The sequence below is a fragment of the Tursiops truncatus genome, chromosome X (genome assembly GCF_011762595.2).
Source record: "Tursiops truncatus isolate mTurTru1 chromosome X, mTurTru1.mat.Y, whole genome shotgun sequence".
NCBI classification, from domain to species: Eukaryota; Metazoa; Chordata; class Mammalia; order Artiodactyla; family Delphinidae; genus Tursiops; species Tursiops truncatus.
In genome coordinates this window covers 2,161,238-2,176,477 of record NC_047055.1, presented here as the reverse complement: position 1 = coordinate 2,176,477, position 15,240 = coordinate 2,161,238, and the positions used below count along the sequence as shown (strand labels likewise).

General features: G+C 56.6%; 2 protein-coding genes and 1 pseudogene across 2 annotated transcripts in view; 2 read left to right on the top strand and 1 right to left on the bottom strand.

Moving 5' to 3' along the window:
- Positions 1–3,929, top strand: part of ZNF185 (zinc finger protein 185 with LIM domain) — a 68,957-nt gene extending 65,028 nt beyond the window's left edge. The window contains exon 23 of the mRNA XM_033849362.2: positions 3,759–3,929. The gene's annotated coding sequence lies outside the window, so the exon portion shown is untranslated. The remainder of the gene's footprint in view (positions 1–3,758) is intronic.
- On the top strand, positions 3,756–7,471 carry LOC117310248 (paraneoplastic antigen-like protein 5). The gene is made up of 3 exons (XM_073798753.1): positions 3,756–3,819; positions 3,990–5,752; positions 5,984–7,471. The coding sequence occupies exon 2, from the start codon at positions 4,466–4,468 to the stop codon at positions 5,459–5,461; it is 996 nt and encodes a 331-aa protein (XP_073654854.1). The 5' UTR covers positions 3,756–3,819; positions 3,990–4,465; the 3' UTR covers positions 5,462–5,752; positions 5,984–7,471.
- A 4,529-nt stretch (positions 7,472–12,000) lies between these two features.
- LOC101317396 (ADP/ATP translocase 3-like) lies at positions 12,001–13,991 on the bottom strand (annotated as a pseudogene).
- Positions 13,992–15,240: the final 1,249 nt, after the last annotated feature.

The following is a 15,240-nucleotide window of genomic DNA, read 5'->3' as shown; positions in this document are numbered from 1 at the left end:
AACATTATATACACATACATACACACAAAAACAAAAAATAGATAAGTCCTGGGGATGTAATGCACAGCCTGGAGACTGTAGTTAATAATACTGTACTGTACATTTGAAATTGGCTGAGAGAGTAGACGTTTAAAATTCTCCTGATAAGAAAAAAAAAACTATGTGTGGTGATGTTTGCTAGACTTATCATGGTGATCATTTTGCAACATATACAAACACACCTGAAACTAATATAATGTTATATGTTTTCAAACATATTTCTTAACCTCCACTGTTTTCCAGCATGACGGTCAGAACCCCGCTTCCCATGGTATCACCCTTTATGACACCTTCTCATACCTGTAATGCTACGTGGCTGAGTGGGGGATTCATGGAGCCACAGTGGGCTAGTGTTATGAGATCCCTCAAGTAAAATGTCCCACTTGGAGTCCATTATTTTCTGACACCAGCAGGCAACCCCTTTTTCTTGGCATGGAAGGAGAATGATTTAACAGCCTCTCAATAGTACGTTCTAATTAAGTAAGGCATGTTCAGGTCTGTGTTCTCCTTCTCTGATATAGGAAATATCTGGACTTAAAGGTAATCTTTAATTTAACATTTTTGTCTGCTTTTAATATTTTATTAAAACGTTATCGAAAAGCCTCTTCTTCTGTGTCCCGAATAAAGCAAAAGAAATCTATTCTGTCACCAGATGACCACAACTTCTGGTCCGAAAAGTGACCACAGGCTTCAGAGCCTTGGTACTCCAAGCGTAGTCAGGGATCTACAGCATGGAGTCACCTAGCTTTCGAGAAACGCAGAACCTCAGTCCCACCCCGGTCCTCCTGAATCAGAACTTTCATTTTTACCAAGATCTACCAGATTTGCAGACTTCCAGTGCGATAACCTGAGCTCCCCCCACGCCGTTCTCTGGAACAGCGAGTTAAGAGTCCCGCGGGCCCCAGGGAAAATATTCCAGTCTTCCTTCTGTGGAAGAAATTTTCTTTGGAAAAGGGCGGGAAGCAGTTTGGGTACTAGGTGGGCAGTACTAGGTGGGTAGTACTAGGCTGTGAAGTCAAGGGAATAATGGGAGAATGTAATCCTTTGAAAGTTTTCGGTCTCTTGGTGAATACGAAAAATTGTCCTGCCCTTGCATTTTTCCCGGAAGCAGCTGTATTTCTGCTGTCCGCCTCTAGAAAACAGAACAATTAAAAAAAAAAAAACGATCAGGATTTCATTTAGTAAGCACCCACCGGGCTTTTACTTTTGCACCCGGCCCTGCGCTGACCTCTTGTTATATTCAAATAGGGAGAGCGACTGGTGACTGTCACGCCACAGCTCCCGCTCAATGGGGAACAGACATGCTAAACAAGAGCCAAGATGGCTGCTGGGCCTGGCGTGGCACGTGGTGGGTCTGGCGGCCTCCTTCCAGGGACCAGCCTAGGAATTGCAGGGGACCCTATTCCACACCTAACCCCGCTCACAGTCCAAGGCTGGATTCTGTCCAGCTCTGCAGTTTAAGGTGCCCCAGTTTAATTCGAACTCCGTCCGCCTAGTTGCGCACACTGGCGCAGGGCGGGGAAAGGTCTCCCCCTTCCGAGGGGAAATGGTGGGCGCCACGCTGCTAGGGCGCAGCCGCGAGTGGGCCGTGTGCAGCTCTGCTGGGCGGGAAGCGGGGGGCGGGGGCGGGGGGGCGGGGAGCAGGGGCGGGGGGGCGGGGAGTTTGTAGCCCGACAGCCCCTTTCCACGGGCTTCCGGCCCAGTGTGCACCACGCGAGCCGTGGTTCCGGACGCGTGGTGGTCGTGGTGTACAGGCGCTTCGGCCTGTAGGCACCTCCAGCAGGTACTGGTCGGGGCCCGGGTACAGAGAGCCATCCAGACCGCGTGGGGTTCTGCACAATGACCCTTGCCATCTCCCTTGGCGTCCCAGGGGTTGGTGGCTACAGGTTTCCCCTGAAAATGGGATCCCACTGCACCAGGCATTGGCACCGCATCCATTCCGTGCCATTTCCAGGCACCGCGACCAGCCTAGGAATTGCAGGGGAACCTATTCCACACCTAACCCTGCTCACAGCCATTGCGGTCAGGACTAGTGGCTCTGGGCCTTATCCTAGAGGGAAGGTGGCTTCAGCCCTTCCTCCCCTGGTCTCCACCAACTTCCACTGACCACGTGTATTCCTGCTCTGGAATGAGGGACGTTTGAGGTAGCGGGTGAGGGGTCGTGGGGACTTAGGGAGGAGGGCTTAGGTGTGGGTGGGGACAACAGGGGAATGAGGGCGGGAGGCTTGGGGACAGTAGTTGGACTTGAGTGAGGCCAGGGCTTGGGACAGGGATGATGCTTGGGAAGGGGGGGGACATGGCTTGAGTGGGGGCAGGGATTTGGCTTGGGTGGGGGCAGGGCTTTGTTAGGGATCGGACTTGAGTGGGGGATGGGACATGGGAAGGGGTGGGGCTCGGTGGGGACAGGGATCGGACTTCCCTAAGCGTGGGGCTTGGCGTCAGGGGCTGGGCTTAGGTGGGGGTGGCGCTTGGGTGGGGGTGGGACTTGGAGGGGGGACAGGGATCAAACTTCCGTGAGGGGAGGCTTGGCGTCAGGGGTGGGGCTTAAGTCCTCCGTCGTGCGTCAGTGGGGGCAGAGTTTGAGGGAGGGGGTGGATTGGAGGGCGGGGCAATAATCATACTGTAGGATCCCTCCCCTACTAGCACTGTATACCAGTTGAGAAGTTTCTTTTCTTTTGTTTTTTGAATTTTTGAATTTTATTTTATTTTTTTACAGCAGGTTCTTATTAGTCATCCATTTTATACACATCAGCGTATACATGTCAATCCCAATGGCCCAGTTCATCACACCACCACCCCCCGCCCCCTGAGCAGTTTCCTGTATCCCTGTACCAGAGTGCCTCTGTAGGCTCAGAATTGGCACAGCCTGAGCAGGGCCGTGTGGGGTGGAACCGTAGCAAAGCACCTCTGCCTCGCCTTGGACAGATGCAGTGAGGCAGTACCACCTCCCCAGCACCGGGAGCTGCCTCTGGGCAGAGCTAGAGGGCAGGCCTAGTGTTGCGTGTGGGTGGAATCCCCGTATCTGCACTGCCGGTGGGTCCCTAGTCAGCATGGTGAACGGCTGTGACGTAGACGTATGTCGGGAGAGGCTTCTGTAACTTCCTGGCAAAAAGCCGGAGAGGTGGGGTTGCCTGCCAGGGTTTCCAGGGTCTACAGGGTGGGGTCACACCTAGGGTGAGGGTTGTCTGTTTCAGCAGTGTGGCACTGTAGACCCTTTTTGGGTCCGTTTTCTGTCCCTGATTCTAGCTTCCACACAGTTTGAAACGGTAGGCTACTGTTTTTCAGCACGTGATCCTTGCCGCCCACCCCCATGTCCCCTCCCCTCCAGCGACAACAGGACACTTCTTTGGTTGGAGGCCAGTGACATCCCCTGTTACTCCTTAACCTTTACCACATAGCACCCCTCTGCGATGGAAACCCATGGTCCCCGCCGTTCTCAGTATCCACGGCAACACTGCAGCTTGTCACACGTTCTCCACACCCACCAGTTTCATTGCCTTGTGCAGAGAGAGCTCCAACCATCTTTCTCATTTGTCAGACATTCTCTGAGAAAGGAGGGAACTCACATCTCCGTCCTCCAACCTTTGCCCCAGAGAAGTGGGTACCAGGTGCCCTGGGCCTGAACAGCCCTGAGGCAGGGAGTGGGACAGCCTGCTGTCCTCTCCCGTTTAGCGGGCTTTGTCAGGCCCCTCCTCCTGACGCTGACCTTTTCACCACAGGCACCTGCAGTACACACAGAGGAGTCCTTGGACTTTGAGGAGGAGTGCACGGCAAGCCGAGGTCAGCAGGGAGGGGCGCTTGGCCTAAAGACACCTCTCCAGCAAATGACTGGGGAAGCCCTGAAAAGCAGGGCCTGGATCTCTGTGACCAGAAGTGGGGGTAGTGCGTGGGCTTTTAGTCGGGGTGGGAGGGTGCGCGTGAACGATGCTGTCACCCCATTTGCATTATAGGCTGTGCAAACCCGGAGCGATTCTGCCTCCATACTCGGCGTTGGCTCAGAATTCCCTGAGTCCCGCTCAAACTCTGTGAGCTGACTACTGCCCCTAGTGTTAGATCAGTCCATAGATAGTGGGAGCAATGCCTGTGAATCTGTTGGAGGATTGGTGCAAGGGCATGGACCTGGACCCCAGGAAGGCCCTGCTGATCGTGGGCGTCCCTGTGGAGTGTAGTGAAGAGGAAATTAAAGAGACCCTGAAGGCGGGCTTACAGCCCCTGTGTGCCTACAGGGTGCTGGGCAGAATGTTCAGAAGGGAAGACAGCTCTAAGGCAGTTCTCATTGGATTGGCCGCCCAGGTCAATTATGCTACGGTGCCGAGTCAGATCCCAGGAAAGGGAGGTGCCTGGGTAAGTGGTGGTGAAGCCCCGTAGCCCAGATGATGAACTTATCAACAGACTGAACCACTTCCTGCAAGCTGAGGGCCGGAGAATGGTAGATGTGGTCAAAACCCTGGGGTATAGCCCTCACCCCGAGGAGGGACAGCCAAAAGGCTTGGCCCAAGTCAGGCCGCCAGACCCGCAGCCTCTGCGAGAAAGCATGTGGTACCGAAAACTGAAGGTGTTTTCGGGAAGCACTTCCCCAGGCCCGGGCGAAGAGAACTTTGAAGCCTGGCTGGAGCAGGTGACTCAGATGATGCAGATGTGGCGGGTGTCTGAGGTAGAGAAGCAGCGGCGTTTGCTGGAGAGCTTGCGCGGCCCCGCCCCGTCCATCGTGCGGATGCTCCGGGCCAACAGTGGCTCCATGACCGTGGCGCAGTGCCTGGACGCCCTGAAGCAGATCTTCGGGAATAAAGAGAACTATAGAACCGCACGCTTTCAGCTGCTCCAGACCTTGCAGAAGCCCGGAGAGAAAGTCTCTGCCTTCTTGCTGCGGCTAGAGCCCGTGCTGCAGAACGCTGTGCGGCACAGCCCCTTGCCAGTGAGAAGCGCAGACATGATTCGCCTGAAATACATCCTAGCCCAGGCCCACGTGAGCACCGGCCTCCGGGACAAGCTCATGATCTTGGATCAGCGAGGCTGTGCGCCCACCTTCCTGGAGTTGATGCAGCTCGTTCGAGACGTGGAGGAGTGGCAGACCGCCGCGGCAGTGACCAGGGAGAAGCAGAGGCAGGTAGGAGGGGGCCACAGGGCCTCTGGCACCCAGGTAGTGGCAGAAACCAGTGTCCCGGTCCGTCCGGTCATGGTGCGGGCAGGGCAGTTCCATGACAGCAGCACTCAGACCGTCCAGGAAGGGGCTACCCTGTCACTGAAGCGCAGGCAGGTGCCACGCTGCTGCGAGACTGGGGAGGAAGGCCACAGCCAGGCCGCGTGTCCTAGGGCCGAGGACCAGCCCCCGGCAAAGCAGGCGCCTCAGCCTGCAGCAGAAGAGCCGGGAAACGAGATGCGGGCTGGGGCCTGGAGCCACCCCAGGCCCCAGGAAGCATAGGCTCAAGGTATCCAGGCACCCCCTCCCCTAGCAGGCAACACAGATATTGCAACGAGGGGAAGGGGCAGCCCACAGAAACAGTGGGGGCCTTGACTGGGGCACAGGGGCAGGGCAGCCAGGCCGAGGCCCCGCCCCAGCCCCCGCAGCGTCCACCAGCTGTTAGGGACTCCACCAAGCAAGCCGAAATCAGCTCAGGGAGGCACCGGCGGCACAAGCGGGAAGCCACCATACGCAGCACGACGCGTACCCGAGCCTCAGACACAGACCCCAGCACAGCAGAGGCTGACAAAGGTATAGTCGGGGGCTCTGGCGTCAGCCCTGTCTTCTGGCCACCCTCAAACGCCCACCCTGGGGGCTCTGAGCTAAGGGTGTGACGGGCCCCCAGGCCACGCGGGGCCTAGAGGCGCCTCCCCCGGGGCCGCCCCTGCCAGGAGGAGCCGGCGCTGGCGAGGAAGGGCTGTGGGGCAGAGAGGAGATGCCCCGGAGGGACACCGCAGGGTCCAACTTCACGATCATCTACAGCGCTCGAGGGGAGCCCCGGGAAGGCAGCACCCTGGAGCCTCTGCGCAGGTGAGGGCAGGAGCAAGTCTCCTGCCCCTGCAGCCTGAAAGGGCAGTAGGGGCAAGGACAGCAGACACTGAGGAGACGATCCCACGCGAGAGCGTCAGGTCAGCTTGGCAGGCAGGGCGCTGAGTCCCTGGTTGCCCAGTACCCCACAACTGGCTTTGGTGTGAGTGGGGGTGCAGGGAAGCGTTTGTTCCAAGGGAGGAGGAGGAGTCGGAGGAGGGAGGAGGAGGAGGGAGGAGGAGACGGAGGAGGGAGACTTGGAGAGGAGGGGGAGGGGGAGGGGCGGGAGGGGGAGGGGGTCCGGGCAGGGTCCAAGAGAATGAGTTGGCGGGAGGAAGGAGTGTTTAGTTCTCCCTAGGTTTGTGCATGGCCACTGGAGACGTGGGACTGGCCTGGAGAACCACAGCTCACAGCTGCCAATGCCAAGGCCAGCCCCAAAGCCTGCCACCTGGGAGCAGCCCTGAGTGGCCAGCCCCGGCCTGGGTGAGGGGCACCTGCAGATGGCTGCCACCCACACTGGCCTGGGAGTCGTTAGGGGCCACTCCAGGTGCCTGGGCCTCCCTCCTGAGAGGGTCCCCTATTCATCATCCCCTGGGGCAGGTTGCTCCCTGTACTGGCAAGCCCAAATGTGTCCCTGTAGGCCCCAGAGGGACCCAGGTGTCAAGGAACCCCCCAGCCCCCGCTCCCCTCCCCCCAACACACACACCCTAGCCATCGTCCCCCCGCAGAGCCCTGAGGTGCGCCACGTGCCAGCCAAGGCTCTGGTCTCTGTGGGCCAGCGTCGTGAGCTCAACGTGTGCTTTCTGGGCATAGATTCAGGCCCAGCGCTGCCTGTTGTTGTGGAAATGTGCATGTGTTCTCCTCTGAGCGGTTCCCCCAAGCCCTGCGCGGCGTGGAGACCCCGAGCCCAGTCCCAGGAGCCGGCGGGAAGGACGGGATGGACGAGGTCACAGCCAGCGCCCACCCCAGGACCTGGGAGCCCACCTGCGACCTTCGAAGGAAGACCTTGACCGGGGCTGCAGGAGGTCTGCGGGAGGCCCCCCAGGGCTTGTGTTCTGCTGGGCCACCCCGTTGTTCCTCGGGACTCCACGTCCCCGGCTTGGTGGCGCACGCCCTGCTGTGGGACTGTCCTGTGCCCGCCGTAGGGCAGGGCCAGGCCCCGGGCATGTGGGCCAGAAATGGAGGGTCTGCCCTGGGGGGAGCGGGCATTGCCGGCGCCCATCTTCCTGGCGAGAGGCCACCCGCGGGGCCCTCAGGAAGGGAGACTGTAGGGAGATGGAGGGCCGCCGGGTGGGGTGTAGCAGAGGCACCTTTTTGAGGACCCTGGGTGGGGCCGGGACCCGTGAGCTCCGGTGGCCGTTAGAAGTTCCTCTGTGTGTTGTTATGCCCTCTGTTCAATGGTTTCAGTCAATGTTTCTGTTTAATAAATTTCCCTGAACGTTTCATCTGAGTTTGGCCTCTGCTGTGGGCAATGGAGTGAAGGGGCTGCTGTGGTGGGGTCAGGGTTGGGGGCAGCAGCAGTGGCCTGGCACCCCGAGTCGGCACGGAGGTACGGTCCGGGCAGGGTCCAAGAGGGTCCATGTGGTCTCCTCGGCTGGATGGAGCCGGGCGGCAGGGCCTTGTGGGCACAGGCCATGGCTGGTTGGGTCCCCGGGAAACTCGGGGAGTCCCCGGGAACCAGTGGGTTCGGTGTCAGGGGGAGGGGGAGGGACGGCAGGCAGGACCGGAAGCTCCAGGATCTCTGGCAGCTCTGTGGGGGCTCGGGGCACCCAGAGAGTTCAGAGACGTCACGTGTGCCCTCCCAAGGACCAGCCGGCCACAGAAGGGACCTGGCGTGAGGTCAGAGGCCCCTGCCAGGAACGCAGTGCAGGATTCCGGGGTGGGGGTTGTTTGCCCACCTGCCTGAGATCGTCTGCCCCTGCCGTCCCGCAGCGGCCCGCCCTGGTCTAGGCGCTGAGGGACGTTTGGGGACCTGGGGCTATGGGGTGGCCGAGGGAAGGAGGGCCGCCCAGCAGGAGTTGCAGAGCCCTCAGGCCCTGGGTGGGGGCACAGAAAGGCAGGGAGAGCTGTCCTCCACTTTAAGTCCCGGGCGGGGCGGCCCCCCGAGGGGCAGGGGCGCCCCCTCCCTGTCCCACTCCCTGCATCACTCCTGTGTCCTGGGAGCAGGCAGGAGGCGGGGGGGGGGGGGGGGGGGGGGGGGGTGTCCTGTGAGTGGGAGGCTGTAGATGGGGCCCGGGGATGACCCCTTCCTGCCCAGAGGCTGGCTCTGGACCCCCGGGGCCCTCCGTGCCACCTGAACAGGGCATCGGCCAGGGGTGGGGGCCCTAGTGATCCAGGAGAAGCCTCCCTGACCCTGAGACCGTGCCCTGTGGTCCTGCGCGTGCGTGCCCCGGGAGGGTGCGCGTTTGCGTTCGGCGAGTGTGCGCCTGCGCGCGCCGCCATTTCCTGCAGCCCCGAGCTTGTGTCCGGTGCCTATCGGGAAACAGGACCGTCCACACAGCGAAATGGCTACCGGGGGCGCGAGAGGCCTCGGCGTCGCTTCTCCCGCCGTCGTGCCCGATCCTGCCGCTAGATGGCGCGCGAGGATCACAATTGGGCCGGGCCGCCCGTCTCGGGCACCCTGGCCTCCTGCTGCCCTTCCCCCGTCGGCCTGGAGGACGTGGGTGGTCTCGCCGGCCTTGCGGCTGAAGCAGCCCCCACCCCCCCGGCCACGTGTGCACCCTCGCCGCAGTTCCGGCGGAGGCGGGAGAGAGGAAGGGAGCTGGGTGCCCGCAAGGAGCCAAAGGGGCTGTTTGGCGGGGTGCCCTGGTGTCGGTGGTCTTTGGGCGCTGGCCTTCAGAGCTGGCCGGGGCCAGGAGCTGTGGACACGCGGGGAGGGCGGCTCGACCCTCCAACCACGAGGGACCTCGGGCGGAGATGCTGCTCTGGGCGCTGGGGCTCCGTGGGGAAGGGGCTTGTTCCTAAGAGGTGGGGGAAGGAGGGGAATGGGGTGGGCAGGGACCTCCTGCAGAGCAGTGGAGCCTTTTCCTAGCTCAGAGTTCATGGAGCCTTTCCTTGTTCTGTGGTCGAAAGTGAGTAGAAGAGGACTGAGGGGATTGTCCAGGTTACCGAGTTGCAGAGCTATAGGCTTCTTAAGTCTGGGACCTGTGCTGCTTTCATCACATTACGTATTGCTCCCAGTTCGTGGGTAGTTATTACCCCTAAGGCCTTGGTGAGCCTGGTGGACCCATACTGATAGCTCTGGCAGTCTGTCCAAAAGTGAGGGAGGGGTGCCTCTTAACCTGTCCTATTTGTCATCTAACCTCCTGCTTCCCAGATGCTAATGATGGTTCACCAACACCGCTATTCTATGTAGACATCTAGCATTACTATTCATGCCTGACAGACCCTCTGTGTCATTTAACTAAAACTCAACTGTTACACTCTGGGTGACATGACTGTGGCTCTCGTTGTCTCCCTTTCCACAGTCAGGTTCTGCCTTTCAGCCTTATTTGATTTTTATTCTTTCTAGCAAAACCTCTCCCTGAATTAAGGCCAGGCACAGCACAGGTAATTTTGAGGTTTATATTTCAAGTCCTAAGAGCCCCCATTTCCCATAGCACCAGCAGTTCAGGGAAGAGTACCGCCCCCATCCCTTATTCTCGGTAGAATCGGGCCTTTCCTTTTCAGCGAGCCCTCAGTCTTCCCCTTGTGCCCGATATCTGGGCAAGCTGGTAAGAAAGCCTGGGTGCTCCTTCCTTTGGCACCAGAGGGAGATTAGAACCATGTATGCCCCTGACCACATGTGAGAACTCTCCCCTCGGCCCCGCCCCCTCACATGGTAAGATCCCAGGCCACTCTCTATCCTTTGCTCGCACAAGTCACTTTACAACTGCTCTCTTGAGAACCCTTGATTCTGTAAGTAATGAACCATTTCTTGACTTCTTGGTGTGTGTGTGTGTGTGTGTGTGTGGTGTCATTGGTCTCCACATCCAAAGTAAATTTTGGGGTGGGGGTCTGTCTGTCTGTCAGGTTACGTTGGTGGAAATTATGTGCAAGTCTATGGAACTGCCCCCCCACCCCCCACACACAACCAAGAGAGTCAATTACAGACAATATCACAGGAAGCATGGCAGAGATTAGAGCTGCTCTGAAAGATGTAGGGGTGGTGGTCCCCATCATATCTCCATTTACTTTGCCAGTCTGTTCACTGCAGAAATTGGATGAATTCCATAGAGTGACTGTATACCCCAGGCTTCACCAACTATCAATTCCAGTTGTGGATGCTGTTGCTGGACGTGGCAGAATCGCTCAAGCAGATGAATAAGGCCTTAGGTCCATGTTACGTGGCCGTTGATTTGATGAGTGCATTCCTTTCTATTCCAACCAATCAAAGAAAGAGGATAAGAAGCAGTTCACAATTATGTGGACATCTTTATTTACAATTTGGTCCACTACCACGTTAACTCTCCTGCCCTATGTCATATCTGTACTCTCTTATAACATAGTACAAAGAGATGTGGATCATCAAGACAGCCCATAGAACATCAGTCAGATCAGTTACACTGACACCATCATACTGATTGGACAGGAAGAGTAAGAGGCCTCTCTAAGACACATGGCCTCTCGAGAGCATGGGAGCTAAACCCTATGAAGGTTCAGGGACCTGCCATTTCAGTGAAGTGTTTAGGAGTCCAGTAATCCGAGGCATGCCAGGATGCCCCCTCCAAAGCACAAGACAAATCATTGCGTCTTGGATCCTCCAGCACAAAGAAGAAAGGAGCACACCTGGCAGGCCCCAGGATCATTGCTGCGGTCCATATATCAGGTGACACAGAAGGCTGAGAGCTGGGCTGCAGGAGAGGAAGCTTCAGCAGAGCTGGGGTGCAGGAGAGGCGCCTGCGGCAGAGGTGGGGTGCGGGAGAGGAACCTGCAGCAGGTCCAGGCTGTGGTGCAAGTAGCCGCGTGGACCATCTTATACGACAGACCCCGTGGTGTCAGAGGTATCAGTAATGGGCAAGGATGCAGTGTCAAGTTCAAGGCCAGCCCCTGTAAGAGAATTGCTACTCAGTCCCCTGGGGTTCTGGAGGAGGGTCATGCCATCAGCATCAGAGATTCTATGTCTTTCTAGAAATAGCCTCTGGTGTGTTTCTGGGCCCCGGTAGAGACAGATGCTTGACTATGGGACACCAACTGACTCTGTGTCTGGAACTTCTCATCATGAGCTGGGTCCTGCCAAGTCAAAAGCAGATGGCAACTCACTGTAGGATGGCAGTGGTGCATCTGGAATGCAGGCTGGGCAGGGACAGAGGTGTGAGGAAGGTTTGTGAGCACAGGCCCTCATGTTACGCATCACAGTCATGCCAGAGCTCCTCCCTCAGCTCACACTATGGCCACATGATCCCATACAGCCAGATGAGGGAGGAGGAAAAGGTCTAAGCCTGGCTTTTGGACGGATTTGCTTGGTCTTTGGATACAAGTTGAAAATGGATGGCAGTTACACTCTAGCCACACCTAGGGACGTCCCTGAAAGACAAGGGGGAGGGAAGATCTAAACCCCTACGTGGGTTAGGGTGGAGGGACAAAGGGTGTTTTCTGGTTTTCTTTTGTGTGTGTCCTGGTTTTATCGTTTTGCAGCAGAATGCCCAACATTGAACATTACTGCAAATATGTGGTCGTGCCAAAGCTAAGTACAAATGGGAGGCGTGGTTTTTAAGACAAATACTTAAATAGAAGCTGCTCCTATGACCACCTGAAGCCTAGGTCTGGTAGGAGCGGCCTCACCTGTGGACCCATGAAGACATCACGATTCCACTCCCTCCCTAATCAATACATGGACACAGGGTGCCAATGGTCGTGATCACAATGAGCCTTTCGCCAGAGCCACCTCCAGCTCTCCACAAACATGGTGAAATTTCTCGAAGGTCAATGGTCCATAAAAGTTAAGTATTCTATGTGGTTCTCTTGGGTCTGTGTGTCCAGCGGGGTGGGGCCTAGATGACCTCCTTCAGGTCATCGTACGGGACCAGCATGAAGGCACCACCCATGAGGCAGAGGACGTTGGACAGGCGCCCTTGAAGAAGGCTTTGCCCCTTTCGTCTTTGAAGAGGCCCCCTGTACGTGATGTTGGCTCCTTTGTGCCCTGACTGCATCATCATCTGCTGCCACTTGGTGTTGAAGGGGCAGGAGACCGTGCTGGCCACCACTGTCACGTTCTTGGAGTCAAGGAGCATGACTTTGCCGGAGTAGGTGGGCTGGTAGATGACGATGCTCCGCACGGAGAGGCTGAAGCCCTGGCATAGGCCCCGGATGCCATCAGACCTGGTGATCTTCACCAGTCTCCTAATCCTTTGAACTCAATGTCAGATTTCCCGAAGTCAGCCGCCAGGTGGGTTCTGGTGAAATCCAGGGGGTACACGAAGCAAGAGGGAGGTGGCTCTGGCCACCCCACCAGAGGCCAGATTGCCAGCAAAATACTTCCAGAGCTGCGTGTGCTTGTCCAAGGCCCCCAGGAAGATCTGCTTGTACTTATCCCTGAAGGCGGAGTTGAGGACTTGAGTGGGAAGTAGTATATGACGCAGGCTGTCCGTCCAGAAGGACAGCACACCCTGCTCCTTGGGGCTGCGCACGGTGCAGTCCACGATGCCCTTGTCCTGCTCGTCGGCTGCGATCTGCTTGCTGGTGTATTGTACCTGCACAGCAGTTTTGCCCACTCCATCGGGGCCACAGCCACCTTGGAGATGGTGGCGGCAATGCCTCTGGCCAGGAAGTCCTTGGCAAAGGAGAGGGCCTGTTTCGTTGTGGTGGCAGAACGGGCAGCTCAGTGAGTGGGAAACAGAGTGGAGGCACAGAGAGCTGGAGGGTGGGCACTGCTGGTCAGCCCTGTTGCCGCTGGGACCGAAAATGCAGGCCTGGCATCCCGTGCAAGATGGTATACTGTCAGGGGATATACTTCAGACTGAAGGATGTGTCTGGGCGGGCGCATGAGCATGGATCCTCTGGTATCACACATTCCATCACCCAGAAGCTGCTAGCTTTGTAGCATGCCACAGTGTCCTGCTGAAGGTGCAGCTGAAGCACTGCAGTGATGGGGTGCCATCCTCCAGAACGCAGTATATGCACTGCATCTGAGGCCTCCATGTGGCACTGTGTCCCCAATAGGAAGAATACGTGGGACTGGGATCCGAGGGGTGGAAGCCAGAGTGGCCCCCCTTTCCATCTTCCCTAGTGACCTACTCAGGTGGACATTGTGTGTCACATCTCCTTAGCTCTGGACTTTGCAGGAGAGGATATTCTGGTCCCTAAAGACAGTGCACTCTCACCAGGAGACACAGCCGGAGTCCTGTGGTGCTTATAGATATGACTGCTGCCCGGCATTTTTTTGTCCCCTGTGTCCAGAGACCAGCAGGCAGGAAGAGTCGCCATTTCAGCAGTAACCAACGCTTAATCAAGGAAGAGGGAGAACTGCTCTTACAGCTGGAATATGTGCGGAACACAGATGATGTGCTTAGGTGACTCTTGGTGCTCATTGGCCCAGTTGTGCCTGTGAATGGCCAAGTGCAGCGATTCTGCCCTGAGAAGGGCATGGATACCAGGGGCTCAGACCTCAGGGATGAAGGAAAGTGGCCAAGACTGCGGAGGTGAGAGCAGAGGGTGAGGGAGACCTAGAAGGGGCAGTGGAGGAGGGAGGTAATGAGCAGCTGTCACAGCTGCAAGACCAACTGCATCAATGGCGTTGTACTGTGTCCCACCAATCTCTCTCTTCTAAGTGGACACTCAAGAAGACAGGCACATGGGAACCACAGAGAAACTGCTCCCTGAACATATGTCTATGGAATAGTGGATCTGTGTGGCACAAGGGGTGGACCGGGGCAGCTATGGAAGTTCACCACTTAGATGTCACTTTAAGACAGGAGTGCAGTCAGCTGACAGTACCCAGATGCAATGCTTTCAGGATCCACTGCAGCATTTGCACAGAGGTCATGCTACTCCCAGGCAGCACCCAGTCTACGACTTAGCACAGCAGGGCTACTAGAATTATTTCTGCTCAATGTGGGACTCCTCAATGGGCCGTCTTTGCACCAGAGCTCCCAGTGGGCTGGCCAAGACTTTCTCAAAGCGGCACCATCGTCTAAGGCGCTCCCTTCCAGCCCTTCTTCCATCTCCCTCCTTCCACAGGTGTCTTACATTCACTGTGGTCTGAAGGCTCTTCCTGCCTACCCCCCTTTATCTTTCTCAATAAATCTTTTGCACTTTCTAACTCCATATTGGCTTCCTGGCGGACCTGAACTGACACATTTCATTTGAGGCTAGAGAGTACTCCTCTTCTTTCATGGTGAAGGTAGGAGAAAAGCCAAAACACTCTTTCCTCCTAAAAATTTCCTTTAAAAATTACCTTCGAAATATTTTATCTTCTCTTAACTAGCATTGATGGGGTGGTGCTTGCGGGAGTGGCTTTGCCGTATTTTAGGAAATTCAGCGCTGTAGGGGGTTTGTTTGAGGGATTTGGGAGCTGCTCGCACGCAACAAGCTTTATTGCGTTGCGTGTGCTCCGTAGCGTGAGACCATCCAGAGGCTTATGGGTGGGCTAAGGAAGCGCCACCCAGAAGGAGAGGAGGGTAGGGTAACTGTTACGGCACTCAGCAGCACGGCGGGGGGTCTCCAGGCCAGAGAATTCTGAAGGGCAGCAGTGGCTTGGCGTCTTATCAATGACCAGCGGATGTGGGGTAAGGTGTCCTGGGAATTGCAAGGCAGGCAGGCCCTAATTGACTAATAATCTGCTGGCTTGGGCTATTTTAAAAATAATTTAATGTGTAAAAACTGGAGTTTGGCACCAGTGGGATTTTGAGCTAATGAATCTCAGCCCGCAATGAAGAAATAGAAAAGTGAGGGGCCAATACACAGAGGCCATCTGAGGCTGATTTATATAACAAGCATTTCGATGTATTTCTGTTGAGAACGGAGACCGTGCAGGGACTTGGCACCTCCTGTCCTCAGGTTTGGGCTAAAACCCTGAGGAGATGGGCAACATTCCATTTAACATCCTGTTACGTATTTAATAAATATGTATTCAATAAGTATGTATATAGCTGTGCTCTGTCATGCATTGCCCCAGGTGCTAGAGGTGCAGTGGACAGCGAAACCACTCATGGTTCCTGTCATCATGGAGCTTTGAACTGCGGGAGGAATTGCACAAATACACATGTAATCATTATGTTAAGTGCTTGAGAAAG